The following is a 26,778-nucleotide window of genomic DNA, read 5'->3' on the forward strand; positions in this document are numbered from 1 at the left end:
CCGGAGCGCACGCCCGGGCTGCGGCTGCCGCAGTCGCCTAGCGGGTGCTGGGGGCGCTGGGCGGCCGGGGGCCGGGAGGGGGGTGGCGAGGAGAGGGACTGCGAGGCCCCTTCAGACCTGCGGGACTCGAGATCCGAGAGCCGCCGTGGGAGACCTGGGGCTCCGGCACCAGCGAGTGTTTTGCGCTCGTGGGGAGCGCGCCCAGCGTTCGCCGCATGGCCGGGGCTCGGGGCCGTGGTCCCTGGGGGGCCCCCGGGATCCGGTGCCTTCTCGGCTCCCTGCTGGCCGCGCTGCTCGCCCCGGGGGCTGTCGCCTTCAATCTGGACGTGACGGGCGCCTGCGCAAGGAGGGCGAGCCGGGGAGCCTCTTCGGCTTCTCGGTGGCTCTGCACCGGCAGCTGCAGCCCCGACCCCAGAGCTGGTGAGTCACAGCACCCGCCCAGGGTCCCCGTGCCGAGCGGAGGCGCGCCCTCAGGGCCTGAGATCAGGGGCTTGCTTTGGGGGTGTGTTGGAGAGCGAGGTTCTTGTCTTGGCGGGGAACTCTCTCCTTTTGCCTTTCCCCCAAACTTGCATCCGTGCTCCAACCCCGGGGGTCTGTGACTTCCCCTCCTTCAGAGGGCTGGATACTCTCAGGAAGGGGGACTGGACTTCTTGTCTCGGCTTCGGGCAGGAGGAGAGGGAAAGGAGAAAGACGTTGAAGACACCATGGGAGGGATGGAGGGTGGACCCCAGAAATAACCTACAATCAGAGCATCGCCATGGCATAGAAGGAAGACAGGAGGACACTGGAGGCCAGGAGAGCCCTGCCATTTAGTTCTGTGACGCAAGAGCACGGGAAGGTTGGAAGAGGACCTGGGAGACTATGGCAACCTGTAGTAGATTTGATGATAGAGTGGCAGGAAACAGAGCCCCCAAAAGTTGTAGCAGCAGCAGCAGCAGCAGGAGCGAGAGCGAGATCCAGGACAGATGCTGGCCAGGTTGTTCCCCTTCCTCCTCCTTCCTCCTCAGGAAGTTGCCAGGTCTAGGAATCTCAGCAGTGGGGGAAAGCAGGGAGGAGTGAGGGGCAGAGGACCATCCTAGTTATTTTCTGATCAGTTCAGACGCATGGGAGATGGGCACATGTGTGTGGGGCCTGTGTCTGTCATGTTTCCTGTGCTATTGGTTCCTGCTACACGTATGATTTTATGAAGAGAGACAAGGGGAAGAAAGCTCCCCAACCCCTCCTGCCAGGGGGCTTTGCTTTCCTAGGCTAGGGCCTAAGCCACACTAAGTGTCCATTACTGGGATCAATGCTGTCCACTGGGATTGTCTTCTCCCCGGCACTATTGGCCTGAGGGCAGAGGCTAGGGACCGGAGCTCATTTTTCTTCCCTCCCATTCCGGGAGGAGAGGCTGGGTCTCAATTTTTCTTCTTCCATTACCCCTGTCATCAGGGAGCATGGTCAGTGGTTCCCCCAAACTTTGGGAGAGATAAAAAGCAACTGACTTCATTTCTTCTTCAGTCTTCTATCTGCTTCCTACCCCATCTCTGCCTCCCTCCCTCCCTTCTTCCCCCATCTGCCAGAGTTCCAGGACTGGAGGCCTTTTTAGGACATGCTGAACTCTCTTAGCTATTTCCAGGCAAATTCTAGGTTATTTTTAATAGCTTGGTCTCTTGTTATTTCCCCCTCCTCTCTGAAGGTGGCCCCCGAATAGGTCTCCCAAAGCCAAGCTGGGGGCTTTCCCAGAGGAGCCTGACTGCCTAACCCTGCTTTTGCTCCAGCAAGGGGTGCTGTGCTGCCTGGTGGCACGTGAGACACCAGGTTCCTTGCTCAGTCCCTAGCTTTTTTTAATTTAATTTAATTTTTTGGGATCCCTGGGTGGTGCAGCGGTTTGGCGCCTGCCTTTGGCCCCCAGGGCGCGATCCTGGAGACCCGGGATCGAATCCCACATCAGGCTCCATAAAAAAAAAAAAATTTTTTTTATTTATGGTAGTCACACACAGAGAGAGAGAGAGAGGCAGAGACACAGGCAGAGGGAGAAGCAGGCTCCATGCACCGGGAGCCTGATGTGGGATTCGATCCCGGGTCTCCAGGATCGCGCCCTGGGGGCCAAAGGCAGGCGCTAAACCGCTGCGCCACCCAGGGATCCCAGTCCCTAGCTTTTGAGTTGCAGGTCACCTTCACCAGCATCCACCCGTTGAAAAGCCTCACCCATTTTGATGTCTTTCAGTCTTGCTCTTGGATGAGACTTTGATGTCGAACCTTCTTTGCTCTGTGGTTTCAGCCTCATTTGTATCTTCCATCTGTAAAATGGCGTTAAACTGTGGGACTCCCAGATAAAGTGGTTGTGGAGTTTAAGAATTCTTAGTATATATAAAACCCTTAGAATAGCGTAAGGCCCACAGGGAGTGCTCTGGAAGTGTTAGCACTGTTATTCCCGTATCATGTCGTGCTCCAAAGAGCTAGAGAATAGCTATAGCTCCTTGCTGCAAGCCTGGATCCAAAGGCTTGGCTAGATCCCCCTGGCTGAGTCAGCTTTTAGGCCAAGCACCCTCCCCAGAGGGCCACCCAGATTGAGAGTCAGGGAGGTCAGGCCTCGGTCTGAGCCCTCGAGTGCGTGCGGAATTGAGAGGTGCAGTGGTAGTGGGCTACTCCTTTGCTTCCACTTAGCTAGGCTCTCAGGGAATCCCTCTGCCCCCAGCTGCCGACACGCTCTAGCTTTTGTCTGCAGTGGCTACAGCTGTGGCTCCTGTTCTGTCCAGAGGCCTGGGTGGCTGGGGTTTGTGAGACGAAGCCAGAAAAGTGTGTGGCTGGGGCAGAGGTGGAGGGACTAGAGAGGCTGTTCCAGGGAGGGCGGGCTGGTCTGTTCCCCACTGAGAGTGAGGCTGGGCATGTGTATGCACTGGCTCCTTTCCTCCCTGTGGACCCGTTCCCTCCACCCTCCTCCCTACTCTAGACCTCTAGGGGAGATGTGAACACTGAACGCTGATCGTAGCTTCTCCTGGTGCTTAGCTATGAGCTGACCAGGCGAGGCACTGGGTGTGCCTGTGAGCCCACATAACATGCGTGTTCTACAGATGAGTCCACATGCATCCAACGGGGCAAGCACAAAGATGAACAAGGGAGCCTCAGTCCTCCAAGAGATGGCCATCTCTGAGTTTGGAGGTGTGTGTTGGGGGTACTGCGGACTTGTCTCAAGATTGGCCACGCCACCAGGTTTCCTTTTCTGCGTGGGATACCCTCCCGTCCCCTTCCTACTGTTTTTTTTTTTTTTTGGAGTAGTCTCGGTATTCTGGAGATGGCTCATCATTCGGTTGCATATGGTGGAAGATGCATGGGTTTTGAAATTGGGCAGATGTGGATTTGAATTCCAGCATCCTTCTTAACGTGTCTCAGTGAGTCTCCTCATCTGAAAGACAAGGGAAGAATCCTCACATAGGATTGTTGGGAAGCTTAAATGAGAGAATGCATGTAGGTTGCCTAGCTTGATGCCTGGAGCATAGGTAGAGGGTGACAAACGTTAGGTCCTCATATCCCTGGCATGTAGCCTAGGGACTGACCCACAGTGGGTGCCGAATAAATGTTACTTCCTTGTCTCACCAGTGCCTGACACAGGGCTTGGCAGGTGATAGGGTCTCAATACACAGGCTGGTAATGAGTGCCAACCGCCCATGCCTGCTTCCTTGCCACTCCCCGCCCCCTCCTCTCCCTGGACACTGGTTCTGATGAGGGATGACAGCTGCTAAGAGACCAGAGCTGTGGGAAGGGAGAGTGGCTCTGTGCCCTCCTCTCCCCCTCAGAACTGGCAGAGTGCCCCATAGATGCCTGTCTGCAATATTGTCTGGCACAACTTTGGGCCTTGTCTCCCAGCAAGGGAGATGGAGGAAAGACTGGGACAGAGGCCTTGAGGTTTGCCCTGCGTCTACTTCTGGGTCCCTCCTTCTGTGGAGAGAGATCCTTGTAGTCAGCTGGGTGCCAGTCACCTCACCTTACCCCTTCCTTCGCTCTGGGCCTGGGGCTCAGCCCCAGGGGACCCAGGCAACCTCCATTCCCAGCATAGTCCTCCCCTAGGGAAGAAGCCTTGGCTGTGATTATGGAAAATTGTCCTGCCAAGAAAGTTGTAGCTGGGAAAGTGTCTGAGGGGGAGGTAAGGGAGAGGACAGGGTTGGGGGCAGGGAGGGTGGGAGGAATGGGGAAAATCATGGATGTGGGGAGGACAAGGAACAATGGGGAAGGGGATTCAGGGTATGGGCAGAAAATGGGGGTAGGACTGGAGACAGATGAGAAACTTGCCCCTACCTCCATGCTAGCTGGAGTGACTGAGACAATCCTGGGTTGGCAGTGTTGCTGGGGGGATGGGGTCTCCATTGGGTCCCTGACAAAGGGGGAACAGGCCTGGATCTAGCCTCTTCCTTGGCTTCTGAAGCTGGTGCCTGGACCACCTCGTGGTGCCAGCCTGGGACCCTGTTACTTTTGCTCTCAGCATTCTTGGCATTTCTGGGTGGGTTCCAACTGGACTGGGCTTGGGGAGGAGGGCAGAGCTTGGGGATGGGGCCAGGACGTGGGTAGGGAAGGCCTGGTCAGGAACAGGTGCTGGGAACAGGCGGTTCTTTCAAACTAGCTGTGCTGGCCAGGCCACTTGGTATGGCATGTGTGCGTACACGTGTGTGTGTGTGTGTGTGTGTGTGTGTGTGTCTACAGTGCATGTGGGCCCTCATCCAGGGCATATGTGTGTCTGTGCTTATGTAATGGGATGATTGCATGGTATTAATTTGCCCTTGCCAGGACTCCGGGAAACGGACTTCCAGCGCTCCTCCTTAGTTCTTCAACACTCACTTGGTTGGGAGGGGCTGGGCCTGGGCAGCGCTGGGGAGGCACAGCACTCCGGCTGCTAACCCCTGCCCCTGCTCCGCTGTGCAGGCTGCTGGTGGGTGCTCCGCAGGCCCTGGCTCTGCCTGGGCAGCAGGCGAATCGCACTGGAGGCCTCTTTGCTTGCCCCCTGAGCCTGGAAGAGACTGACTGCTACAGAGTGGACATCGACCGTGGAGGTGTAGACCCTGAAGGGTTGGGGGCATGTGGCACAGGAAGGGGGAGGAGAGGACTTGGCCTCCTCTTCCCTCTCCTCATTCCCACTGTCCTGCCTCTAGCTGATGTGCAGAAGGAGAGCAAGGAGAACCAGTGGTTGGGAGTCAGCGTTCGGAGTCAGGGACCTGGGGGGAAGATTGTCGTGAGTACCACTTCTTGGGACTGTGTGCAAGGTGTGTGTGTGTGTGTGTGTGTTTGTATATGGCACAAACCATATGTCCCTGTGCTCAGGTGTGCTTGTACAGCACAGGCTAGAGTGTGGTACGATGGCCTGATTCCCAGGACCAAAATTACAAGACACAGTATGTGTCCCTACAAATTTAAAACCATCTAACCATCCATCTGTCCATTTGTCAAACTCTTTTTTTTAAAATTTTAAAGATTTTTTAAAAAGATTTTATTTATTTATTCATGAGAGACACACACACACAGAGGCAGAGACACAGGCAGAGGGAGAAGGAGGCTCCATGCAGGGAGCCCAATGTGGGACTCGATCCCAGGACCCTGGGATCACGCCCTGAGCCAAAGGCAGATGCTCAACCGCTGACCCCCCAGGCGCCCCCATTTGTTAAATTCTTACTGAGAACCTTTTAAGCATCAGGCTTGTTCTAGTTACTGAGACACGAAGTGTAAAGCCTGGTCCAGGGCTCAAAAAGCCGACCGCATCGTTATGGAGACTCATTCTCTGTTTCTCTGTATCATCACTGATATGCGCAAACACACTACTGTGAGTCGCGGTGGGCAGAATGTGGCCAATGTTATGTGAGCAGTCCAGTCCCCAGTGCGTGAACGTCCAAAGGAAGTATGGAGAGAGGGTGGAGGTGTCAGGCAGCCTTCGGAGAATGAGCAATGCTCCCAGTGCACAGCGGGGGGAGTTCTTTGCGGGCAAAATGGGGACACTTACAAAGGCCCAGAGGCAGGACTGGCTTGGCCCGGTGGGGACAGACGTCCGGTGGGTCTGGGGGGCTGTGTGCCGGCTTAGTCCTGCTGCGAATGCCTGCCGGGGCAGAGCAGGAACAAGGCCGCTTTCTGTGGGGTCGAGGGAGTGAGTGCAGGGCCAGGGTGTGTGCATTGCCTGACGCTGGGTGGGGTGGTGCCCAAGTGACACATGTTGCTGCGCTGTGCAGCTGTGCATGCTCGGGGAAGTGGTGCTCCGCAGACATTTGCAGGTGCGGCCACCTGCGTCGCCTCCTCCCGCAGACCTGCGCTCACCGGTACGAGGCGCGGCAGCGAGTGGACCAGATCCTGGAGACCAGGGATGTGATCGGCCGCTGCTTCGTGCTGAGCCAAGACCTGGCCGTCCGCGATGAGCTGGATGGCGGGGAGTGGAAGTTCTGTGAGGGGCGCCCCCAGGGCCACGAACAGTTTGGGTTCTGCCAGCAGGGCACAGCTGCCGCCTTCTCCCCCGACAGCCACTACCTCCTCTTTGGGGCCCCTGGAACCTATAACTGGAAGGGTGAGTCACTCCTTGGGGAGGGGAGAAGGGACCCAAAATGTCCTCTGACCTCAGAGCTGGGACTGGGGGCAGCGCGTGGCCAGGCACGCCCACACGTTCCCCCCGCGGCCGGGGCACCACCTTGTGACCCAGGCCAGCCGAGCCAGCGCACATGCAAATGGGGTGTCTCCTGTCCTTCGAATGGCCGAGCGCTCCTCACCCTGCTGGCATGAGCCCACATGCACGGCTGGGCCCGCTCCGACACCCCAGCCCCCACCTCATCACTCCCATTCCTGTTCCCGCACACCCTGGCTGAGTTGCCACTCGGTGAGTGCGGTGGCAAGTCCGGGAGACCCGCAGGCTTGGGCCGGGGAAGGGGTGGGCACGGGGCTGCGGAGGACAGGACGGGCTTCCCTGTGTGCCTGTCCGGCTGGTGCATGGCCCCAGAGGAGCCCCCCACCCCACCCCCCTGCCCTGGGCACTAACAGGTCTGTCCTTGCAGGCACCGCCAGGGTGGAGCTCTGTGCGCAGGGCTCGGTGGACCTGGCGCACCTGGACGACGGGCCCTACGAGGCGGGGGGAGAGAAGGAGCAGGACCCCCGCCTCATCCCGGTCCCTGCCAACAGCTACTTTGGTAGGGACCCCTCCCTGGCCCAGAGCTGCTCTAACCCTCTACTCTCTCTTGTCCTCCCTCTCCACACTCCCATCCTTCTGTCTCTGGCTCTGTCTCTGCCTCTGGCTCCTCTCCGGTCTCTCTCTGTCTTTCCGTCTCTGATTCTTATCTTGCTGGTCTCTTTGTCTCTCTCCTATGCTTTCTCCACCTCCTCTTCTTCCTCCTTCTTGCCTTTATGTCTGGCTCTACCTCCCCACTCTGTGGCCCCCCCTCTGGATGTCCCGTCCTTGGTGTCTCCCCCTCCCCTGCCCCCCGCAGGGTTGCTCTTTGTGACCAACATTGATAGCTCAGACCCTGACCAGCTGGTGTATAAAACTTTGGATCCCGCTGACCGGCTCCCAGGACCAGCCGGAGACTTGGCCCTGAATAGCTACTTAGGTTTGTAAGCTCCCACCATGTCCCCCTGGGCCCTGGGGGCTTGGCCTGGCCTCCCCTCCTCTCCTGCCCTGCCCTGCCCTCACCAATGCACACTCAGGGAAATACATATTGGGCCCAAATTTCCAAGAAGAAATGGGCCCAGTGAGCAGGCCTGAGAAGATGCCCCAAGGGGGATGGCCTAGGGGGCTGTGAATGGGGGTCTCCCTGGAGGAAGAACCAGGTGGGCTGAGCCTGGATTGGGAGAGAAAGGGGCTAGAGCTCTAGTGGGAGTTTCTCAGAGGGCTGGATGGTTGGCTCATGCCAGAGAGAGGTCTAGCCTTGTTGGTAAGTGCCTCTCATTGTCTCCTCTCCCCTTTGCAGAGGGGGAGGATACCAGACCTGGGTGATGTTTGGGTGAATCAAGGTCTTTCCCACTTCCCCATCTCTCCCCTCTGTCCACGTGAAGACTTCCTTTCCCTGCCAGCACGGTGGGAGTGGGAGCAAAGTAGGTGCATTAGACGGGGCTGGGGCCTCGTGGGTGTGCAGAGGGGAGAGCAGCTCCCTGTGAGTCTCGCACGTGGTGCCCTGCCCAGCTGTTTCCCAGGCAACTGGCCTTCCTGGCCATTGCCTTGCTCTTTCTTCCCCAGACCCCGAGGCTGACGCATGGCACTTCTTGTGCCAAACTGCAGTCTGGGCTGTGGGAGGGCAGCTGGGTCTCCGGAGGGGGAGGCAGAGCAGTCCAGTTGTGGTGGTGCTAGCTTGGCGGGCACCTATACCTTTTGGCTCCAGACCCCTGAGGAGGGGGCCCACTGGGGGGAGCCTGGTCACACCTTGGCTCCTGAGGCTTTTAGGGAGTGCTCACTGGTAAGTCCCTCCACCCAGGTTTCTCCATTGACTCGGGGAAGGGTCTGGTGCGTGCAGAGGAGCTGAGCTTTGTGGCAGGGGCCCCCCGTGCCAACCACAAGGGAGCTGTGGTCATTCTGCGCAAAGACAGCGCCAGCCGCCTGGTGCCCGAAGTCATGCTGTCTGGGGAGCGCCTGACATCTGGCTTCGGCTACTCACTGGCTGTGGCCGATCTCAACAACGATGGGTGAGAGTGGGCACAGGGGAGTGGAGCCTGGGGGGTGCTGGGCCTCTGGCATCTTTCTGGCTCCCATGGCTGGGGAGGAAGCCATACTGACCGGTTTCCCTCTCTCCGTAGCTGGACAGACCTGGTAGTGGGTGCCCCCTACTTCTTTGAGCGCCAAGAAGAGCTGGGGGGTGCTGTCTATGTGTACCTGAACCAGGGAGGTCACTGGGCTGGGGTGTCCCCTCTCCGGCTGTGTGGTTCCCCTGACTCCATGTTCGGGATCAGCCTGGCTGTCTTGGGAGACCTCAACCAAGACGGCTTTGCAGGTGTGACTGGGAACTGGAAAGCCTGGGCGGTGGGGGGGTGGGGGAGGGGACAGGGGAAGGGCAGAGGCAGGGCGGGGGTGGGGGGGTGGCAGGGGGAATGCTTCAGAACTTAAGGGGGAGAGCTCTAGGAGAGAAGCAACCTGGGCTCCCATCTGAGCTTTACCATTTACCAGCTTTGTGACCTTGTACAGGTAAACTTTCGGAGCTGATAAGATCTGCAGAGAGCAGCCAAGAGGCTTAAAAATGATGTGTGTAAGGTGCTGGCAGGGAGAGGAAGGTGCCCGGGACTTAGTAGCCTCTCAATAAAATAGAGAACATATTACATGGAAGTGAATGGCTGAGGGAAAGTTGGGGTCTGCATGACCCCCCTCCCCAGCCCTACCCCAGTCTGATTAGCTTTTTCCTGTGCCCACAGATATTGCTGTGGGGGCTCCCTTTGATGGGGATGGGAAAGTCTTTATCTACCATGGGAGCAGCCTAGGGGTTGTCGTCAAACCTTCCCAGGTGAGGGGGGGGGTCTTGGGATGAGGTGTGGAGGGAATGGGTGTGGGCAGTCTGGGGGGCACAACAGTGGAGGGCAGGGGGCGGAGCTGGGGGTGATGCTGTGGCGAAGCTGATGGGATGGTCCTGCAGGTGCTGGAGGGTGAGGCTGTGGGTGTAAAGAGCTTTGGCTATTCCTTGTCGGGTGGCCTGGATGTGGATGGGAACCATTACCCGGACCTGCTGGTTGGCTCCCTGGCCGACACTGCTGTGCTCTTCAGGTGGGCCCCTTCCCCTCCTCTCCTCTCCTCTGCCTCTCTGAGGCCAGCTCCTCCCTTTCCCTGCCTGAGAGTCTCTTGTTTCTTGTGCTCCACGCCCCATTCCCAGGGCCAGACCCGTCCTTCAGGTCTCCCATGAGGTCTTCATTGCTCCCCGAGCCATTGACCTGGAGCAGCCCAACTGCGCTGCTGGCCACTTGGTCTGGTGAGGCAGGATCCAAGGGGAGGCAGGGAGATTTCAGGGTCCGCTTTCCCCCATCCACCCTTTCTCTGCCCAGTGTGGGGCTGGGGGGCTGGGCTGGGGCAGGAGTGAGGCGTTGGCCTGTCAGCCTTGCCTGCCTCAGGAGCCACCCTTGCCCCCCCAGTGTGGACCTGAGGGTCTGTTTCAGCTACATCGCAACACCCAGCAGCTACAGCCCCATTGTGGGTGAGTGAGGTCCCCTCCAATTTTCCACCCTGTTGGGCTTCAGGGTGGGTCACTCTGAGGTGGACAGAGGGCATCTTGGAGACAGGGTCAGATTAGTGCAGTTCCCCAGCTCACTGGCTCCTCTCTTCTCCCCACATGCCACAGCCCTGGATTATGTGTTAGATGGGGACACGGACAGGAGGCTCCGGGGCCAGGTCCCCCGTGTGACCTTCCTGAGCCGTGGCCCAGACGACCCCAAGCACCAGTCTTCAGGCACTGTGTGGCTGAAGCACCAGCATGACCGAGTCTGTGGAGACACCATGTTCCAGCTACAGGTGGACACTGGCCCCTTGGCGGGGGTGGGGGGTGGGGGAGGTCATTGTCATCGCATGACTTCTTTTCTTTGGTTCCTTTTAGCTGCTTCCCTAACATGCTCACACTTCATTCTTTGATTTAAACTTTTGGGGAAGCCTCCCTGATGGGCTGATCTCCTCCTCACCTGTTGCCTTCTTGTGTCTTCTGCCTTCTGTGTCCAGAGTACAAGTTCTGTCCTCTGTGGAGGTGGAGATGGCAGGTTCCCTTGTCACATCTGGTCCTCAAAGTCCTAGATCCTGGTCTCTTCCCTTTTCCACGCCAGTTGCTCTCCCTCTCCCTCATTCTGGTCTCTACCTCTCTCTTTCATCTCCTCGAGCTTCTTGGCAGCTTTCAGAACCTGTCCTAGGTCTGGCTGGGCAGTTCTAGTATCTGTGTCCATCTTTCCTCTTCCCAGGAGAATGTCAAAGACAAGCTTCGGGCCATTGTGGTGACTCTGTCCTACAATCTTCAGACCCCGCGGCTCCGACGACAGGCTCCTGGCCAGGGGCTGCCCCCAGTGACCCCCATCCTCAATGCTCACCAGTCCAGCACACAGCGGGCAGAGGTGAGCTCAGGAGAGGGAGCTGGAAGGAGTAATGTCACCATCCTTCACAGTGACAAGCATTCAGAGCTTCCGAAACTCCTTCACATGCTACCCCAGTAATTCCTCATGTTTCTAGGTGCTGTGACAAGTAGACCCCAAAATGGAAAATGGCCCAAGTGATTACGTGTTCCTAGTTAGAGGGGACACCGGTCCTCCGTTCCACCCCTTCATTCAGGGCTGATGGGGATCGGCCATCTTCAGACGCGACTCCAGGTCCTTAGGTCACTTCTGTCCCTATCAGCTGGAGTGGGGAGCGCGAAGCTCCTTGTAGGGCTCTCCTGGGCAGTCCGGGGGTGATGCCCTTCACTTCTCTTCACATTCTAAGCCCGGAATCCGTTCTGGATTCCCCAGCAAGGGACGCTGGGGAAGTGTGGTCAGGGCCGGCCCGCGGGCCTCCACCTCAGCATCTTCACGCTTGTACCGAAGGGGGGGGGCGTGGCTCAGGGTGGCCGGTGGGCGGCTCAGTACCACGTGGGGGCAAGCGGCAGATCTGAGGGCTGAGCACTGTCCCACCTCGCCCGCCTGACCCGGGAATGAGCCTCTCCTCGCATCTCCCCCCAGATCCACTTCCTGAAGCAAGGCTGCGGCGAGGACAAGGTCTGCCAGAGCAATCTGCAGCTGGTCCGGGCCCGGTTCTGCGCCCGGGTCAGCGATTCGGAGTTCCAGCCTCTGCCCATGTGAGGGGGAGCCGGGGCGGGGGGGTGGGGAAGGCAAGAGTTCAAGGAAGAAAAGGAAGCCCCCTCAGGAGGGCGGAGGGTCAGTGATGGGGCCCAGAGGCTCTCCTGGCAAGGAAGAGCCTTGACGAGACACAGAATAGGGTGCAGCTGATGCGCAGCGCACTCCGCAGTCTTCCTAACCCAGGGATGTAGGGCTTGTTATTAGCTGCTTTGTGGATGGAAAGTGGGGGCCTAGAGAGATTGACTTAGCTGCCTCAGGTGAGCAAGTAAGGGAGCTCGGACCGGAACAGTGGTCTCTTGGGCTGGGAAGACCTGAGGCCTGGACTGGGGTGGAGGAAGCTGTGGGGCAGCCAGCGGGAGGAGAGACTCGGGGAGTGGAGGCAGGAGAGGGAAGTGTTCAGATCAAGACTGAGTGCGATCTGACCTCCAGGGATGCGGACGGGACAACAGCCCTGTTTGCCCTGAGTGGGCAGCCCGTCATTGGCCTGGAGCTCACGGTCACCAACCTGCCCTCGGATCCAGCCCAGCCCCAGGCTGATGGGGATGATGCTCATGAAGCCCAGCTTCTGGTCACCCTCCCTGCCTCTCTGCACTACTCAGGAGTCCGAGCCCTGGACCCTGCGGTGAGGACCTGTGGCGGGCGTTGGGGTGCTTGGAGGCTCCAGTAACCCCGGCTGACCTCTCCTTCTCTCCCCACCACAGGAGAAGCCGCTCTGCGTGTCCAACGAGAATGCCTCCCATGTGGAGTGCGAGCTGGGGAACCCCATGAAGAGAGGTGCTCAGGTTGGCACGTCAGCACTTATCCCTGTCCGAGTGCATCTCTAAGCCCTGACCCCTTCTCCAGCCCCTGGCCTTCCCCGACTCACATTGCTCCCCACTCCTGGCCTAGGTCACTTTTTACCTCATCCTTAGCACCTCAGGGATCACTATTGAGACCACAGAGCTGGAAGTGGAGCTGCTGTTGGCCACGTAAGCCTGGTGGGGCCAGGGGGTAGTGAGGGAAGGGGCAGCTGGGCCGGTGCCACTTGGATGGGGCTCTGCTGCTTTCATCGGAGCCCTTGGGGCGGTGCCTGTGCCCCACTACCCATGCCTGCTCCTGCCCGCATGCCAGGATCAGTGAGCAGGAGCTGCACCCCATCTCCGTCCAAGCGCGTGTCTTCATTGAGCTGCCACTGTCCATTGCAGGGTAAGCTCTGTCTGCATGGGCAGACCGGCCAGAGGGGTGGGTGTTGCTCCTTCTGACTGTCCGATTGGCCAGGCCCTGGGCCTCCTCAGCCCCCATTTTGACCTGTCCATGCTAGGGTGGCCGTTCCCCAGCAGCTCTTCTTCTCTGGTGTGGTGCGCGGTGAGAGCGCCATGAAGTCTGAGCGGGATATAGGCAGCAAGGTCAAGTATGAGGTCACGGTGAGTGTCCTCTAAGGCCCCTCCCTCCTTGACACAGAGAGAGGCTGAGACATGTCCCAAGAGCTGTGGTTTTCCTGGCCTATGGCGGTTTGATGGTCCAGTGGGTTCAAGGCCTCCCCTCACTCCTGGACCTTGATTGCGGCCAGTTGTGTTTGGGGCCTCACTTGACCGCTTCCTGGCCATCCCTGTATAGACATCTCACCTGTCTGACTGGATAGGCCATGAGGGCATAGGGAAGCTTTTCTGTGAGGGCCTTAGCTGGGGGATGGGGGCAGTGGGGGAGGGCTTATATCTCTCCTTAGAACTCTGCCCTTGGTTGGCTGGGACCTCTGCAGTCTCGCAGGGACATGTCCAGACCTTCCTGGTTTTGGGGTGGGCAGGAGAATGATGCCTGGTGATCCTTGTTGCTATTCTGCTTCCTGAGGCCTTTCCCTCAGCCCTTGTCCCTTCTGTCTCTGCAGATTTCGGGCCTGCTCCGAAACTGAGAGTCATCCCTTCACACTCCCTTGTGCCCACAGGTCTCCAACCAAGGCCAGTCACTTAACACCCTGGGCTCTGCCTTCCTCAACATCATGTGGCCCCATGAGATTGCCAATGGGAAGTGGCTGCTGTACCCCATGCGAGTGGAGCTGGAGGGCGGGCAGGGGCCCAGGCGGAAGGGTCTCTGTTCCCCAAGGCCCAACATCCTCCATCTGGTGAGGCTTAGGCAGGGTGGTTAGGGCCGTTGAGGCAGGGTGGCAGGGGTTAGATTTTGGGAAGATGTTGTGGGGAGCCAGGGGGAAGGATGTGGGGAGGAGATGCCCTCTTGGGGTGGCTCTGTTGGGAGGGATGCTCACTGCCCCCACTGCCTGCGGCCAGGATGTGGACAGCAGGGATAGGAGGCGGCGGGAACTGGAGCAGCCCAAGCAGGAGGAGCATCCTGAGCATCTGGAGCCCAGCACATCCTGGTGGCCAGTGTCCTCTGCTGAGAAGAAGAAAAACATCACCCTGGTGAGGCAGGGCAAACATGGTACAGTCAGAATGTGGGGCGGGGGTGTTGGTGATGTGACAGGGGGCGCTGGCGCACATGAGCTTTCGGGGGCTGGGTGTCCAGGGGGCTGGCCTGTTGAAAGGTGTGGTGGATGGGCAGCCCGGTGGCTCAGCGGTTTAGCGCCGCCTTCAGCCCAGGGCATGATCCTGGAGACCCGGGATCCAGTCCCACATCGGGCTCCCTGCATGGAGCCTGCTTCTCCCTCTGTCTGTGTCTCTGCCTGTCTCTGTCTCTTGTGAATAAATAAATAAAATCTTAAAAAAAAAAATAAGTGGATGTGTTGAGCTGGATGGAGTTAGATCAGACCTGGACAGAGCAGGGCTTAAGTACCCTGTCCCCCAGCTGTCCCAGGAGATGCTGGGGGACAGGGTACAACAGCCGCCTCCTCCTTCAGTGGGTTTGGGCTTAGCACAGGAGTGTGGCTTTGCCCAACATGGACCTGGATTCAAGTATCTCTTATGCCACTTCTCAGCTTTGCTAGCTGTGCAACCTGAGCCGGGTCACAGGGCCTCTTTTTTTTTTTTTTTTAAATCTTATTTTTAAGTAACCTCCACACCCAGTGTGGTGCTTGAACTTACAACCCCAAGGTCAAGAGTCTCATGCTCCACTGACTGAGCCAGCCAGGTGCCTCTTTATTCCTTTTAATTTTATTTTTATTTTTATTTTATTATTTATTTTTTAATTATTATTATTTTAAATTTTTATTTACTTTTGATAGTCACACACACACACACACACACACACACACACACACAGAGGCAGAGACACAGGCTGAGGGAGAAGCAGGCTCCATGCACCGGGAGCCCGATGTGGGATCTGATCCCGGGTCTCCAGGATCGCGCCCTGGGCTAAAAGCAGGCGCTAAACCGCTGCGCCACCCAGGGATCCCCAATTTTTATATTTTTAAAAAAATTTTTTTTTAATTTTTTATTTATTTATGATAGTCACAGAGAGAGAGAGAGAGGCAGAGACACAGGCGGAGGGAGAAGCAGGCTCCATGCACCGGGAGCCTGATGTGGGATTCGATCCCGGTCTGCAGGATCGCGCCCTGGGCCAAAGGCAGGCGCCAAACCGCTGCGCCACCCAGGGATCCCCAATTTTTATATTTTTAAAGTTTTATTTATTTATTCATGAGAGACCCAGAGAGAGGGCCGAAGGAGAGCAGGCTCCATGCAGGGACATGGGATTCGATCCTGAGTCTCCAGGATCATACGCCCTGGGCCGAAGGCGGTGCCAAACCGCTGTGCCACCCGGGCTGCCCTCTCTCTCTCTTTTTAAAGTATTATATTTTTTAATTATTATTATTTTAAATTTTTATTTACTTTTGATAGTCACACACACACACACACACACACACACACACACACACAGAGGCAGAGACACAGGCTGAGGGAGAAGCAGGCTCCATGCACCGGGAGCCCGATGTGGGATCTGATCCCGGGTCTCCAGGATCGCGCCCTGGGCTAAAAGCAGGCGCTAAACCGCTGCGCCACCCAGGGATCCCCAATTTTTATATTTTAAAAAAATTTTTTTTTAATTTTTTATTTATTTATGATAGTCACAGAGAGAGAGAGAGAGGCAGAGACACAGGCGGAGGGAGAAGCAGGCTCCATGCACCGGGAGCCTGATGTGGGATTCGATCCCGGTCTGCAGGATCGCGCCCTGGGCTAAAAGCAGGCGCTAAACCGCTGCGCCACCCAGGATCCCCAATTTTTATATTTTTAAAGTTTTATTTATTTATTCATGAGAGACCCAGAGAGAGGGCCGAAGGAGAGCAGGCTCCATGCACCGGAGCCTGATGTGGGATTCGATCCCGGTCTGCAGGATCGCGCCCTGGGCTAAAAGCAGGCGCTAAACCGCTGCGCCACCCAGGATCCCCAATTTTTATATTTTTAAAGTTTTATTTATTTATTCATGAGAGACCCAGAGAGAGGGCCGAAGGAGAGCAGGCTCCATGCACCGGAGCCTGATGTGGGATTCGATCCCGGTCTGCAGGATCGCGCCCTGGGCTAAAAGCAGGCGCTAAACCGCTGCGCCACCCAGGATCCCCAATTTTTATATTTTTAAAGTTTTATTTATTTATTCATGAGAGACCCAGAGAGAGGGCCGAAGGAGAGCAGGCTCCATGCACCGGAGCCTGATGTGGGATTCGATCCCGGTCTGCAGGATCGCGCCCTGGGCTAAAAGCAGGCGCTAAACCGCTGCGCCACCCAGGATCCCCAATTTTTATATTTTTAAAGTTTTATTTATTTATTCATGAGAGACCCAGAGAGAGGGCCGAAGGAGAGCAGGCTCCATGCACCGGAGCCTGATGTGGGATTCGATCCCGGTCTGCAGGATCGCGCCCTGGGCTAAAAGCAGGCGCTAAACCGCTGCGCCACCCAGGATCCCCAATTTTTATATTTTTAAAGTTTTATTTATTTATTCATGAGAGACCCAGAGAGAGGGCCGAAGGAGAGCAGGCTCCATGCACCGGAGCCTGATGTGGGATTCGATCCCGGTCTGCAGGATCGCGCCCTGGGCTAAAAGCAGGCGCTAAACCGCTGCGCCACCCAGGATCCCCAATTTTTATATTTTTAAAAAAATTTTTTTTTAATTTTTTATTTACTTTTGATAGTCACACACACACACACACACAGAGGCAGAGACACAGCATGGGGCTCGAACTCATGACCCCGAAGTCAAGAGTTACATGCTCTATGGACTGAGCCAGTCAGGCACCCTGCACTTGGCCTCTTTGAACTTTAATTTGGAAAATGGGGATGATAATAATATGCATCTTGCAGGACAGCTGTGAAGCTTTAATAAGTACCTTGCAGACAGGAGGTACTCAGTAAATGGGGCCGTTATTATATAACGTAAGCATTAATTGGGGAAATTACTGTGTTGCTGCTGTCAAATGGGAGACCTCCTCCCTGCTCCTCATGTGTTTCAAAGCCAGATAGACCAGATTTGGGGTAGGCTGCTCTTTTGGACCATGAAGTTAGTTTGGGGAGACTTCCTGGAGGAGGCGAGTTTGAGGTTGGATAAGGAAAATGGGAGAGATATGAATGAAGAACAAGGGCAAAAGGGGATCTAAGGTGCGGGAGCTCATGGAGGGATGGAGTGAAGTCTGCAGGCAGACTCTGTCTCTATGTGAGGGTGCTGGGCCCTGCGGAGGCTCAGAGCCCTGCCTGTCCTGGCCCCTAGGACTGTGCCCGGGGCACTGCCAACTGTGTGGTGTTCAGCTGCCCTCTATATAGCTTTGACCGCGCCGCTGTGCTGCATGTGTGGGGCCGCCTCTGGAACAGCACTTTCTTGGAGGTAAGAGCACTGTGGTGGTGCTGGCTGGCATCTTCTTCCCCAGCAGGCCCTCTGGGGCTCACTGCCCTTCCTGCCTTCTCCCTGGCCGGATGCAGCCTGCTCTTAACCCGAGACAGGCAGAAATGCCCTCTGCATTGGGCGCCATTCCTTTTACAATTTCCGGAGCTGGGGCGGGGGGCATGGGGCATGTGGGAGAAGGCTGGCCTCCTCTGCTCCCTTAGGAGTACTCAGCTGTGAAGTCCCTGGAAGTGACTGTCCGAGCCAATATCACCGTGAAGTCATCTATCAAGAACTTGGTGCTTAGAGATGCCTCCACAGTGGTGAGCTGCAGGCCTGGGGAAGTTGGGGTGGGGAAGCTCTTCCTTCTCTTTGCTCCAGCCCTTGTTCCCCTAAGCCTTCATTCCCCAGATCCCAGTGATGGTTTACCTGGACCCCGTGGCTGTGGTGGCAGAAGGAGTCCCCTGGTGGGTCATCCTCCTGGCTGTGCTGGCGGGACTACTGGTGCTGGCGCTGCTGGTGCTGCTCATGTGGAAGGTGAGGGTTGGGGAGGCGGGGCTGCCGGGGGCTGGGCCTCCCTGTTGGGCAGGTGGCCTTTCATGCTATGGTTCTCTTTCCCACCCGCTCTCTCATTTATTCAGCCCACTTGCATTGAACACTTGTATGTCCCAGGGACTCTGTCGGGCTCTGAATGTTTCAGAGAGAAGTCAGATACAGGTCTTGTCCTCAGGGACTTGGTAGTCTAGTGGGGGTCATGAGCCTTGTGTAAGGACAAGGCAGTAGGCACGAAGGCAAGATCGTGCAGTGAGGGTTCAGAGGTGAGAAGCCATGACAGCAGGTGGCCAGCCCAGAAGAAGGTGGAGTCATGGGATCTGGATGTGGGAAACGAGGTGGGTGGGACCATGGGAGGCAGGGTCATGGAAGCAGGTAAGTGGGGTCTGATTTAGCGAGAGCATGGCAGGGAAGGCTGGGAAGGAAACTGTGACAGAGAAGACACAACAGCGTGGAGACCAACCTCTAGGACTGGACTCAGAACCTCCACGTCCCAGGCTCTACATGGGCCCGTCTTCATACACAAGAGTGTAGACAATCCCGTTTGGGTCTGGGGTTCCATGTAAAAGCACACGCGTGCACAGGTCAGTACAGGGACTCCCATCCACCACCAGTCATCACACCCTGAACCAAATGCCACATCTGGGCTACGGGGAATCATCCGGGCTTTGGGGCCTCATGGAAAACTGCCCCTGGTCTTCCCTGGACCAGTCGCAGACCAAGCTCACTGTTTGGCGAATGTGAGTCATCAGTGGACCAGGCCTCGTGATGAACGTCCTAACTGTTGGGAGCCTGGCCAGTCTTTGGGGAGATTCATACCTTCGTGAAACTGGCTCCAGAATCCCTGCTCCCGGTTTCATGGAAGGGGGACAGAGTAGAGATGAGGGCCTCTGCTTCCTGAGTCTTCCCGTCTTCCACCTCTTTTGCTCCCCCCCCTCCCTTGACATCCCAGTGTGGCTTCTTCTATCGGAGCAGTCAGAGCTCATCTTTTCCCACCAACTATCACCGGGCCCATCTGGCTGTGCAGCCCTCGGCTGTGGAAACTGGGGGCCCAGGGACTGTGGGGTAATTGTGTGTGTGCATGTGTGTGTGTATGCATATGTTTGTGTGTGTGAGTGTGAGTGTGAGCACAGCCCCCATCATTCAGGGGACCAAGAAATGAGATTGCACAAGGGTGGTGTGAGTTCTAGGAAAAGGGGCGGAAGGTAATTCTAAGGGTGAGATCCTAAGGGTGAGTATACCCAACCTGAGGCATGTCGGGAGGGGTGGCTGGGCTCATGCAGTATGAGCATGTGGGAGTGCAGCAGGGTGCCGTGCATGGCTTTTTTGCGGGCACAAGTGTGCAGAGAAAAACGTGCAAGGACATGCTGTGCAGTCTGAGCATGTGAGTCTCGGGGGAGCCTGAGTGTGAGTGTGCAAGGGGCACGTTTCCACCTTGGTGCGTAAGAGCCCGCATGTTCACGATGCAGGGAGCGGCTAGGCCACCATATTCATGGACAGGAGGGCACCGCCCCGGGGAGGATGCTGTTTGAGGACACAGGTTGTGTGTCTGAAGCTTGAGAGGAGTCATTCCGAGTATGCAGGGGTCTAGGGAGACCTCAGATCTCCTTTACGTCTTGGGGCATGCTACTGGGTCTCATAAAAACTTGGGCGGGGACAGCGGTCCTGCTGTTCTGTTTTCAACCCCCTTTTAGGAGCCAAGGGAGATGTCCTTGGTCCTGCACCTTTGGCCCCTCCTGGTCTCTCTCACTGTGAGCGAGGACCTGGGGACCCAGCATTCACTGTGGCACCTGTGGGGGCCGCGCACCACCCTGGGTGCGGTCCGACCCGGCGTCCCAGTCTGCGGCAGTTGGTGCTCTCCGTCCCACCGATGGTGGAAGCAAGGCGCTGAGCTGTGCTGGGTGTCTGCTCCAGGGGCCTCAGGCCTGCAGGGTCCTCATGCCTGGCCTGGGGTCCTTACAGATGGGATTCTTCAAGCGGGCACGGTACCCCGAGGCCACTGTGCCCCAGTACCACGCGGTGAAGATCCCGCGGGAAGACCGGCAGCAGTTCAAGGAGGAGAAGACAGGCACCATTCTGAGGAACAACTGGGGCAGCCCCCGCCAGGAGGGCCCCGATGCACACCCCATCCTGGCTGCAGATGGGCACCCTGAGCCAGGCTCCGATGGGCATCCCATGTCAAGCACCGCCTAGCTCGCTGTGTCCCCTCCACCCTTTCCTCGGACATGGCTCCTTGGGATGAAGATGGTAGAGTGGGTTGCTGGTGTCCCATCAGGATGAGGCATAGGTGTCTCCCTGCACCCTTACAAGGAGCGCCCTCCAACACTTCCCCTTAGAACACTGAGATGAGGGCAGTATATCAGGAAGGGGCTGTGGGACAGGGGAAGGGCAGCGATGTCCTGACGCAAAAGTGGGAGCAGGGACCTCGATTCCTCCCTCTCCATTTACCCCGTTTAACAGGGCCCCAAGGACTTGTCCCCCTGAAAGTGCCTTAAGCCCAGAGGGGTGGGGAAGAGGTTGTGTTGCTGACTCAGGGGCTTTTTCCTCCCTGTTTCCTGTCTCTTCTGACCTTAGTTTGGTGCATCAATCTAGTGGATTTTGTCTATTTATTAAAAAATATTTCAGGACAAAACCTCTGGCTTCTTTGTTGAGTCCTGCTCCTCCTCGTCCAGGGTCCCCAGGAGACGGCTGCTTCTCTGCACCCCCAGGGCTCAGGGTAGAGGTGGTAGCAGGAGGGAGGGCTGGGGGCCAGCAGGGGTGCACGTATCATGACTTTTGTGATGAGTTCCTGGAGGCACATGGATGTGGTCTCAGGCAAAGATGAGGGGGAGCTTTACTAGGGGAACAAGGGAAAGCGACAGGGAACTGCTCTAGCAGTGGGTGGGCAAAAAGTGGGAGACCCAGCCTAGGAATTCGCAGTCAGGGATAGGACAGGATGTCACTTTCCTTCCTGCAGCCAGATCGGAAATAGAGCTTTTCCACCTTGGAAGGAAGGATTGAAGTGAGACCTGTGGCAGAGATAGGAGAAGGGAGAAGAGGGGGTGATGGGGAGCGTGGCTTCTCTGCCTGGATCCCTCTCAGTAGAAGACAGATTCCACCGGTAGGCGGGATTGCTCGCCCGAGGCTGGACTTGGGCAAGAGTTATTTCACAGCCTTCCCCATGATGTGGGGTCCAACAGGCAACCACTTGAAGGGAGGGGGTTGTTGTTCCATCTGGAGGTGGGAGAACTGGGCACTCTCGAGATCCTTCCAAGTCTCCCTGGTGAGGCAGCAGCCATCCCCGATGTGTTTCCAGGTGGGCTCTAAAACTTGCTGCCACAGGAAGGCCCAGCTTCCACGTGGCTCAGCCACATGCTCCCAGAAAAGGAACAGTCCTCCCTGGCAGAGAAGAGAGAGTTAGTGTCACTTCTGGGCTCCATTCTGCAACCTTCCTCTCACCTGACCTGCAGCCCCGTGGTTGCGCCTGGTCAAACCTCTTAGGGAAGCAGGGGTTGCTGGTCTGCGGGTTTATGGAGCAAATCATTGTGCTCTGGACTTTTCCTGTGGCTCCTGGCTCTTACCCTCCCCCTCAGAAGCTGCCGGTGGGGATGGTGGCCAGAGGGCAGACAGATGGACACGGAGAGACAGGAGCAGAGGTCTTGCTGTATACGGAGACTATACGGAGGCGCCACCTTCTGACTCAGACGCGTTCATTCAACCTTATGCTTTGGCCAACGTCCCAGGGAAATCTTGCACCTGACTCCTGATTGACTCAGCCCTTCTCTCCTTGCTGAACCCTCTCTAGAAGATCTCCTGCACCCTGGTGCTCTGAATCTACCAGCTACAAGCCGGTGACATCCAAATCTCTATGTGCAGGCAAAATCTTTTTCTGACTTCTGGATCTGGGCCTCCAACTGCCTCTATGGCTTTTCTGCCGGCCTGTCTCGGTGGCATCTCAAACCTAACCAGGTCCCAGGCAGGCAGGTTTCTCTCATTTCAGCAAATGACACTTCCCTCTACCCTCCCACTTGCCCTCCACCAGTCACTCATGCCAGAAACCTGGAAACCATCCTAAACTCCTTTCACACCCAGTTCAAAATCTTATGGATTCTATTTCCTCAAACATCTCCATCTAGAACGCTCTTACTTTCCCTGCTCCTCCACATTCTGCTTAATGTCTCAGGTCTCAATGTAAACATCACCTCCTTAGGTGTCCCTCCCCTCCACCTCCCCCCCCCCCCCCCCGCATCAGGTGGCTCTCCTGTGTGCTTCCACGGTACCCTGGCACCCTGTCTGCCCCAGTGAGGCGCTGCTCGCTGCTCGCATTCGCCCCTCACCAGCAGAGGGGGGTGGAAAGTGCTAGGACACCGCATCCCCTACCCTGGAGTGGCCAGCTCCACGGTCGCCTGCCCCTCGCCCATTCCCGCTCCGTTCCGCTCACCGGCCTCAGCACTCTCTTGACCTCCTGCAGGACCCTCTTCGGGCTCTGCACAGAGCACAGCACCAGGGTGCTGACCACCACATCCATGGAGCTGTCAGCCACTTGTCTCATGTCCTCTCCGGAAGCCACCACAAACTGTTCATATTGGAGATGCCTGTTCTCAGCCATGCTCTTTGTCAAGAACTTCTCGAAGTGGGGGTTTGGGTCCAGGCAGGTGATCCTGCAGCCCGCCGGGTAGAACTGGAAGTTGGCCCCAGTGCCACAGCCCAGCTCCAGCAAGGCCACCTTCCCGGAGGCTCCTGTAAGCCTGTTTATCTGGCCGAAGAGCTCCTGTTTCTTACGCTCCATCTTGCGGTTGCCCTTGGCCGTCAGCACAGCCATTAGGTAGGGGAAGCAGGCTTTGCACAGGGGCTGCCAGCAGCCCAGCAGAGCCATCAGGTGCAGGGGCAGCGTCAGGAGCAGCAGCAGCAGCTGCAGCAGGCAGACCAGGGCATCCATGGCCCGCTGACTTGAGGCGCTGGTTTTTTTTCTCCCTCTGGTGCTGCAGACAGGAGTCTCTTACCCCTGTGACGGGACTTTGTTCCCTGTGTTCTACTTGTCAATTTTCTCTTTGCCAGGGTGGGGAGAGTCTTTGCCAGGGTATGGAATCCGGCCAGAGGGCACAGGTCCTACAGCCCTGTAGTTTTATGTGGGGTAAAGGAACAGGTGGTGCCGATGTCCTGAGTTCTGGGGCACTGGCAGTTGAAGGTGGCAGTTGAAGGTTTAGAGGGGAGAGGGGAGGGCGGAAGGGGGGACATGTCTCAGATCACAGCTTCGCGGGGGCCAAATGGCAGATGGAGCTGACTCATGGGCATGTGCTGCCCTCATTCTGTCCCCAGGATCTGTTCAGGTTATGCAAGCTGGAAAATCTGGTTGGGTTCCCCTGGCACATCCCCAGGGCTCTGTAAACTGTAACATGCCTTTGCCCCAGATAGGAGCCAAGCACAGGGTATTCAGGGTAAGGCCTGATTGGCCAGAACAGGAGGGAGGTTGCAGGTCAAAAGAAAGCCATTTTCTCAACTGACTGGTGTTTGTTATCACATTCAAGACCGCAGTGCCCCAGCAATAGAAGAAAAAAAGGGAGAAAGAGGCAGAGTGGAGAAGAACCAGGTAGCCCAGTTCCCACAGCTAGCTCTGCCATTATAACTTGCTGTGTGCTTCTGTGGGCATCTTTTTTCCTTCCTGGTCTCCAGTTTCTCAACTGTAAAATGGGGAGATGCAGAGGTTGGATGGGCCTCCCATAGTTTCTAAGGTCTCCTCCTGCTTCCACATTTGTGTGATCTAAGGACAGTGGGGGAGCACCTGAAGCAGGCAGTGCTGGCTGTCCTCACAGCCTGGCCCAGTACTCCCCAGGCTTCGGCACCAGGCTGCCACGGAGGCAGGGGAGTCTCGGAGCCCAGACTGTGGGCTCACAGTCGTCTTTTTTTTTTTTTTTTTTTTTTTATTTCAAAATAGTGTTTTTATTATTATAAAAATGTAAAAATCCAGCAAAACCAGAAATACCGGATATATTTTCCTGGGCTTTCACATTTGTTGATTTTTATTCTCAATCTCTTTTTCAGCACAATTTACAACCTCAACTCCATTTGCAGTCTGATTATACAAGTGCTAAGTGGCAGAAAGATCTAGAATAAATAGATAAAAAAAAAAAAGAGGCCAAGCTGTGAAACTAAGTTGCATGCAACAGGTCTATGAGGGTGGGGGAAAGTGTCTGAGAATTAAAACAAAGACAAAGCAACTGGAAGTTTTAGCTAAAGTTCTTTCAATCATCTTTGTCTTTTGCTCCGTGTTTAAGGATGCGCGTGAACTCAATGTAATTGAAATTCCCCTTCTTGTCGATAGGTGCTTCCCTGTACAGCTCATCCACCTCCTCATCTGTAAACCGGTCTCCCATGGTTGTCAGCAGCTCTCTCAGGTAATCTTCCTGGATGGTGCCAGTTGCTTCTTCATCAAAGCAAGCAAAAGCATTTCTGATGACATCTTCCGGATCTGTGCCGTTTAACTTCTCACCAAACATCGTGAGGAACATGGTGAAATTAATGGGCCCTGGAGCCTCATTCATCATGGCCTCAAGGTACGCATCGGTTGGATTCTTCCCTAGAGAAGCAAGCATATCATGCAAATCTTCCTTGTCAATGAAACCATCTCTGTTCTGATCAATCATGTTGAAGGCCTCTTTGAACTCCTGAATCTGTGACTGGTCAAACATAGCAAATACATTGGATGTTGCGCGCTGGGGGCGCTTCTTGGTGGTCTTGGTCTTTGCCTTTTTGCTCGACATGGTGGCTGTTTAATTCGACGCGCGACACCAGAGCCCGGCTGCCCGCACGGACGACGACGGCGGCGACGACGGCTGGGCTGCGGCGCGACAGTGGCCTCACAGTCGTCTTAGCAGAAAGTCCTCAAATAATTAAGCAGTGGCTCCTCTTTTGGCTGAAGCCGACCCTCAGAACCTTGGGGGAAGCTCCCCATAGGCAGTTCCGAAGGCTGCACACCAATTGCGTAGTGGCCAAGGGAATTTGGTTTTTTTGTTTTTTTATTTATGTTATTTATTTTTTATTATTTATTTATTTATTTTTAAAAATACATTTATTTTTTATTGGTGTTCAACTTGTCAACATACAGAATAACATCCAGTGCTCATCCTGTCAAGTGCCCACCTCAGTGCCTGTCACCTAGTCACCCCCATCCCCCGCCCTCCTCCCCTAGTTTGCTTCCCAGAGTTAGGAGTCTCTCCTGTTCTGTCTCCCTCTCTTATTTTTTCTCCTTTATTCCCTTTCATTATTTTTTATATTCCCCAAATGAATGAGACCATATAATGTTTGTCCTTCTCCGATTGACTTACTTCACTCAGCATCATACCCTCCAGTTCCATCCACGTCGAAGCGAATGGTACGTATTTGTCGTTTCTAATGGCTGAGGAATATTCCATTGTATACATAAACCACAGCGTCTTTTAAAAAAATTTTTTTAAAATTTATTTATTTATGATAGTCACACACACACACACACACAGAGAGAGAGAGAGAGAGAGAGAGAGAGGCGCAGAGACACAGGCAGAGGGAGAAGCAGGCTCCGTGCACCGGGAGCCTGATGTGGGATTCGATCCCGGGTCTCCAGGATCGCGCCCTGGGCCAAAGGCAGGCGCTAAACCACTGCGCCACCCAGGGATCCCCCAACCACAGCGTCTTTATCCATCAGCTGTCGATGGGCACCGAGGCTCCTTCCACAGTTTGGCTATTGTGGACATTGCTGCTAGAAACATCGGGGTGCAGGTGTCCTGGCGTTTCATTGCATCTGAATCTTTGGGGTAAATCCCCAGCAGTGCAATTGCTGGGTTGTAGGGCAGGTCTATTTTTTTTTAATTTTTATTTATTTATGATAGTCACACAGAGAAAGAGAGAGAGGCAGAGACACAGGCAGAGGGAGAAGCAGGCTCCGTGCACCGGGAGCCCGACGTGGGATTCGATCCCGGGTCTCCAGGATTGCGCCCTGGGCCAAAGGCAGGTGCTAAACCGCTGTGCCACCCAGGGATCCCAGGGCAGGTCTATTTTTAACTCTGAGGAACCTCCACACAGTTTTCCAGAGTGGCTGCACCAGTTCCCATTCCCACCAACAGTGCAGGAGGGTTCCCCTTTCTTTCTTTCTTTTTTTTTTTAATTTTTATTTATTTATGATAGTCACACACACACAGAGAGAGAGAGAGAGAGAGGCAGAGACACAAGCAGAGGGAGAAGCAGGCTCCATGCAGGGAGCCCGATGTGGAACTCGATCCCAGGTCTCCAGGATCGTGCCCTGGGCCAAAGGTAGGCGCCAAACCGCTGTGCCCCCCAGGGCTCCCCAGGGTTCCCCTTTCTCCGCATCCTCTCCAACATTTGTGGTTTCCTGCCTTGTTAATTTTCCCCATTCTCACTGGTGTGAGGTGGGATCTCATTGTGGTTTTGATTTGTATTTCCCTGGGCCAGTGATGCGGGGCATTTTCTCATGTGCGTGTTGGCCATGTCTGTGTCTTCCTCTGTGAGATTTCTGTTCATGTCTTTTGCCCATTCATGTCTTTTGCCCAATATAAATTTATTTCTTATTGGTGTTCAATTTGTCAACATACAGAATAACACCCAGTGCTCATCCCGTCAAATGCCCACCTCAGTGCCCGTCACCCATTCACTCCCACCCCCCGCCCTCCTCCCCTTCCACCACCCCTAGTTCGTTTCCCAGAGTTAGGAGTCTTCATGTTCTGTCTCCCTTTCTGATATTTCCTACCCATTTCTTCTCCCTTCCCCAGAAGGGCTGAGTTTAAACAACGTCCCTGG

General features: G+C 55.9%; 3 protein-coding genes across 3 annotated transcripts; 1 reads left to right on the forward strand and 2 right to left on the reverse strand.

The window, feature by feature from the left end:
- Window positions 1-64: 64 nt before the first annotated feature.
- Window positions 65-20,641, forward strand: ITGA7 (integrin subunit alpha 7). Its single transcript, XM_041755077.1, is given in 27 exon segments — window positions 65-327; window positions 330-420; window positions 4,900-5,027; window positions 5,127-5,206; window positions 6,265-6,520; window positions 7,002-7,133; window positions 7,431-7,550; window positions 8,412-8,619; window positions 8,731-8,924; window positions 9,340-9,428; window positions 9,558-9,685; window positions 9,792-9,887; window positions 10,048-10,109; window positions 10,254-10,423; window positions 10,858-11,007; window positions 11,608-11,723; window positions 12,154-12,346; window positions 12,426-12,506; window positions 12,613-12,692; window positions 12,835-12,909; window positions 13,025-13,127; window positions 13,646-13,822; window positions 13,986-14,117; window positions 17,347-17,460; window positions 17,682-17,780; window positions 17,869-17,994; window positions 19,972-20,641. Coding segments are annotated over 27 exon segments (3,543 nt in total). The 5' UTR covers window positions 65-215; the 3' UTR covers window positions 20,203-20,641.
- A 183-nt stretch (window positions 20,642-20,824) lies between these two features.
- On the reverse strand, window positions 20,825-23,124 carry METTL7B (methyltransferase like 7B). Its single transcript, XM_041755078.1, has 2 exons — window positions 22,430-23,124; window positions 20,825-21,387 (listed from the first exon to the last, which is right to left on the reverse strand). The coding sequence occupies exons 1-2, from the start codon at window positions 22,925-22,927 to the stop codon at window positions 21,151-21,153; spliced, it is 735 nt and encodes a 244-aa protein (XP_041611012.1). The 5' UTR covers window positions 22,928-23,124; the 3' UTR covers window positions 20,825-21,150.
- Window positions 23,125-23,888: 764 nt separating this feature from the next.
- LOC121490458 (myosin regulatory light chain 12B) lies at window positions 23,889-24,792 on the reverse strand. Its single transcript, XM_041754161.1, has one exon. The coding sequence runs from the start codon at window positions 24,747-24,749 to the stop codon at window positions 24,231-24,233; it is 519 nt and encodes a 172-aa protein (XP_041610095.1). The 5' UTR covers window positions 24,750-24,792; the 3' UTR covers window positions 23,889-24,230.
- Between the last annotated feature and the right edge of the window lie 1,986 nt (window positions 24,793-26,778).

Source organism: Vulpes lagopus, chromosome 5 (assembly GCF_018345385.1).
Source record: "Vulpes lagopus strain Blue_001 chromosome 5, ASM1834538v1, whole genome shotgun sequence".
NCBI classification, from domain to species: domain Eukaryota; kingdom Metazoa; phylum Chordata; class Mammalia; order Carnivora; family Canidae; genus Vulpes; species Vulpes lagopus.

Coding starts and splice junctions, on each gene's coding strand:
- LOC121490458 (XM_041754161.1), bottom strand. CDS start 24,749: ATGTCGAGCAAAAAGGCAAAGACCAAGACCACCAAGAAGCGCCCCCAG.
- METTL7B (XM_041755078.1), bottom strand. CDS start 22,927: ATGGATGCCCTGGTCTGCCTGCTGCAGCTGCTGCTGCTGCTCCTGACG. Junction 21,388..22,429: donor TCAAGAGAGTGCTGAGGCCG/GTGAGCGGAACG, acceptor CTTCTCTGCCAG/GGAGGACTGTTCCTTTTCTG.